General features: G+C 38.3%; 1 protein-coding gene across 1 annotated transcript; it reads left to right on the forward strand.

The window, feature by feature from the left end:
- Nucleotides 1–1,687: 1,687 nt before the first annotated feature.
- Nucleotides 1,688–2,563, forward strand: LOC104465152 (X-ray repair cross-complementing protein 5-like; the record flags this gene model as incomplete). The annotated part of the gene is made up of 2 exons (XM_010078082.1): nucleotides 1,688–1,801; nucleotides 2,351–2,563. Coding segments are annotated over 2 exons (327 nt in total), but the record flags the coding sequence as incomplete, so codon positions are not given.
- Between the last annotated feature and the right edge of the window lie 760 nt (nucleotides 2,564–3,323).

Genomic DNA, 3,323 nt, shown 5'->3' on the forward strand with positions numbered 1-3,323 from the left:
CTCTAAGCTTCTGCAGACTTGGCTGACTCAGAGGCTCCCAGGCAAGCCACCAGTGAAGGCAGGATGAGGAATAGAGTGCTGAGACTGAGTATAGCCTGCTGGACGTCTTACGGAGTCATGTTGCTAAGGCTTCTTTCTTTCTTCACCTTGTCCTGTTCTGGGAGTATGCAGGGACTTAAACCAGTGCTTGTTAAAATGACAGGGGAGGTGCCCAATGTATTTTGGGAAAAGGAGAAGGATAAGAAAATAGTTTGAAAGCTGCTAATACAGAGCATTTGACAGCTAATCTGGGCAAATAATTCCTATAAACTTGATATTAAGAAATATCTATTTGGGTGACAAAAAGAATCAGGTTCTTTTGGTGATGTTTAAAAAGCTACTTGGAGTTATTTGCATGGTCATATGCAAAAGAGCAGACTATGCATCTCATGTTGCTTGATTCTCAGTCTTCTGATTTATTGCCCATTTCCTTTTGGCAGCTTCAATTCTTAGAAAACTGGGTATGTTTTATATTTTAAAACAAAATGACTGTCTCCAAACTAGGTAAAAGCTAACTTTCTTGTGTTCTGGCAAAAATAATTTTTTGTACACAATGTAATTTAAGCTACTGTCTGTTCACCAGGCAGGATTTTGGTATGTATTTAAAGAATCTTGGTTTAATCAGTGACAATACATTTGAGCTGGCCTTTTCTCAGTGTCCCTGGAGATGCAGGATGTAATTTTGCTGAACTCCTCTTGTAGCTTTGTTCAGCTGGATGGTAAAATTACTTAGGTTAATAAAGGTAAGTAGAGTCAGTGGAAGAACTTTAGGGAGACTTAGCAAAACCAGTTGAATGGGCAACACACTGCAGGTAGCATTAATTATTAATAAATGTTGAACAAGAGAAATGACAAGAAGCATTTTTATTTTATTCGTATGTTAGTTTATAAATCAATTAAGGCTAAAACTTGGGCACTGTTATATATAGATCAGTTAAAGCAATAATCAGGAATGCAAACACGTGTCAGTTTGTGGGATTTAAGCCCCAGTTCATCCTTCTGAGGCATGAAGAGCATAGTTGTGCACTGTGGGCACCAGTGCTCACTGCATGTGTCAGTTTGTGGGATTTAAGCCCCAATTCATCCTTCTGAGGCATGAAGAGCATAGCTGTGCACTGTGGGCACCAGTGCTCACTGCAGAGACACCTCTAATAGCAACAAATGTTCTGTGTCTCCCTGTAAGCCATAGGAGTGCAGTCATTCTTGTGTTCTTGGGTTAGACCAAACAGTGGTCCACAGCTATTGTGAGCTACTGTGAGGGGTGGATGTAGCTGTAGAGTTTAGGGAAGAAGCTTGTATATCTGCCTTGTGTTGTGCTGGTAATTGTCAACTGAAATACCTCTGTTCTATTTCCTAGAGAGCCCTTAGATCCCTGATATATTCACAGGGTTGAACAGAAATTGCCCCTCTTAACATATTGTTATGTAAGGTAGGATTTTTTGTATTTTCCACGGAGATGCCTGGAACATGGTGTAGGATTAAATGATTCTCAGTTCAGTTCAGTGAGAATTAACAGTTACTGTAAAGGAAACCAATAGTGATGTAGTTTGGTTTTTAGTTTTTGGATGTTCAAGGATCTCATCTTTTAATTAATTATGCTTGTATTGGCCCTTTTACATTCTTGTTCAGTGTTGTCTTTCTTTTCTAGGCAGCCATAGTGCTGTGCCTGGATGTAGGCTTTACAATGAGCAATTCTGCCTCTGGTGAGGAGTCTTCACTTGAACAAGCCAAGAAGATTATGACAAAGTTTGTGCAGCGACAGGTATGTGTGGCTTTACATGTGATTAAAAACTGTTAAGAAGGGAGAGGAAGCAATAACATCCGTGAAATATTTTCCTCATTTACTAATAATTGAAATAAATGAGAAATGACTAAGAATTAAACTGTTTTTATGCAGGAATAACAGTGCTCTTTGTTTCAGCTGTACTTTTGTGGAGATGTGGCAGTTGGATTGGTCACTTTTTCTTTAGGGAAGTAGAAACTTTTAGGGGAAAAAGTACTCTTCTCTTTCTCTAAAATGTTTCAACCTCCTTAAGATTTACCATACTGAAGACTCATTTCAAGGACTGAGTCAGCCAGTTTTACTTGTTTTATGCCAGATATCCTCGTATCAGGCTTAGTTTAATTATATCTAAATTAGTGAACTCTCTGTAAGATTACATTTTGGCAGGATAGCACTGAAAGTTAAGAAAAAGTGAATCCACTATACTTGACGTTGTTTCAAGATTAGTTCAGCTTGCTGGAGCCTAACATAGTTGTGCATTAATCTACCTGTGTTTTAATACCTGTTTTGTGTTTTTTCTCTTTCCAGGTTTTTGCTGAGAGCAAAGATGAAGTCGCTGTAGTTTTGTTTGGCACAGATGGTACTAGGAATGACCTTGCCAGTGGAGATCAATACCAAAACATTACTGTACATAGGTCACTAATGCTACCAGATTTTGATCTGCTGGAAGACATTCAAGATGTGATTAGTCCAGGCTCTCAACAAGCAGACTGTATCCTTTTTTTGTTGAACTCTTCTTGAACTGATTCAGCTACGTAGGAGACAGAAGTTCATGTTGTGAAATGGGCTCAGGTTTATACCTCTGAAGTTTTAACTACTGTCAGAGTTCAGCTACTTTATGGTTGTAAGTTTGTTCAAAAGCAGATTAGCTGCTTTTTGACATTCTTTTAGGCTATCAGGTGGAGTCTTGGCCTTAGGGAGTAATGGATTTTATGAAGTGTTCTGTTACTTAAAGAGAACAAAGATAGCAGTAATATAATTTTAAGCTGTTTCAGAGAAGTGTGCAGTCAGCTGTATCTTAGGAGAAGTAGCATCATGTTCCTTCTTCAATCGGTGGGCAGGTTTGTGTGCAGCGATAAAAATACATTCCCAATGAAAATTGTGGTAACGAAGAAACTATCAAGGGATTGACAGATGCAGATGTTTTGAAGGAAAACTTGTGTGAGAAAATGGTATCATGTATTGAAAGTACATTGTACTTGTGGATTCAAAGTAACATTGTAAAGATTAGGTTGCTCTTATGTTGGATTTGAGCCTCCTTGTTGACAGTTAAGATTGGGCCCTGAAGTGGCCTTTTTACTGTTCCATCAGGTAAACAGGCAAGAGACAAGATCACAAAACAGGCAAATTAAAAATAAAATAGGAACCTCTTGCACTGTAGATATTTGAAGAGTACTTGTGTCAAAGAATTGTTTGCTTGTTAACTAAAATGCATGTTTGTCTGTGTTTGGGAGGGTGTGAAAACGGAAGATTTTTTTTTTCTTAGGAAAAGCACTTGTGT

The sequence above is a fragment of the Pterocles gutturalis genome, unplaced genomic scaffold (assembly GCF_000699245.1).
Source record: "Pterocles gutturalis isolate BGI_N339 unplaced genomic scaffold, ASM69924v1 scaffold28338, whole genome shotgun sequence".
NCBI classification, from domain to species: domain Eukaryota; kingdom Metazoa; phylum Chordata; class Aves; order Pterocliformes; family Pteroclidae; genus Pterocles; species Pterocles gutturalis.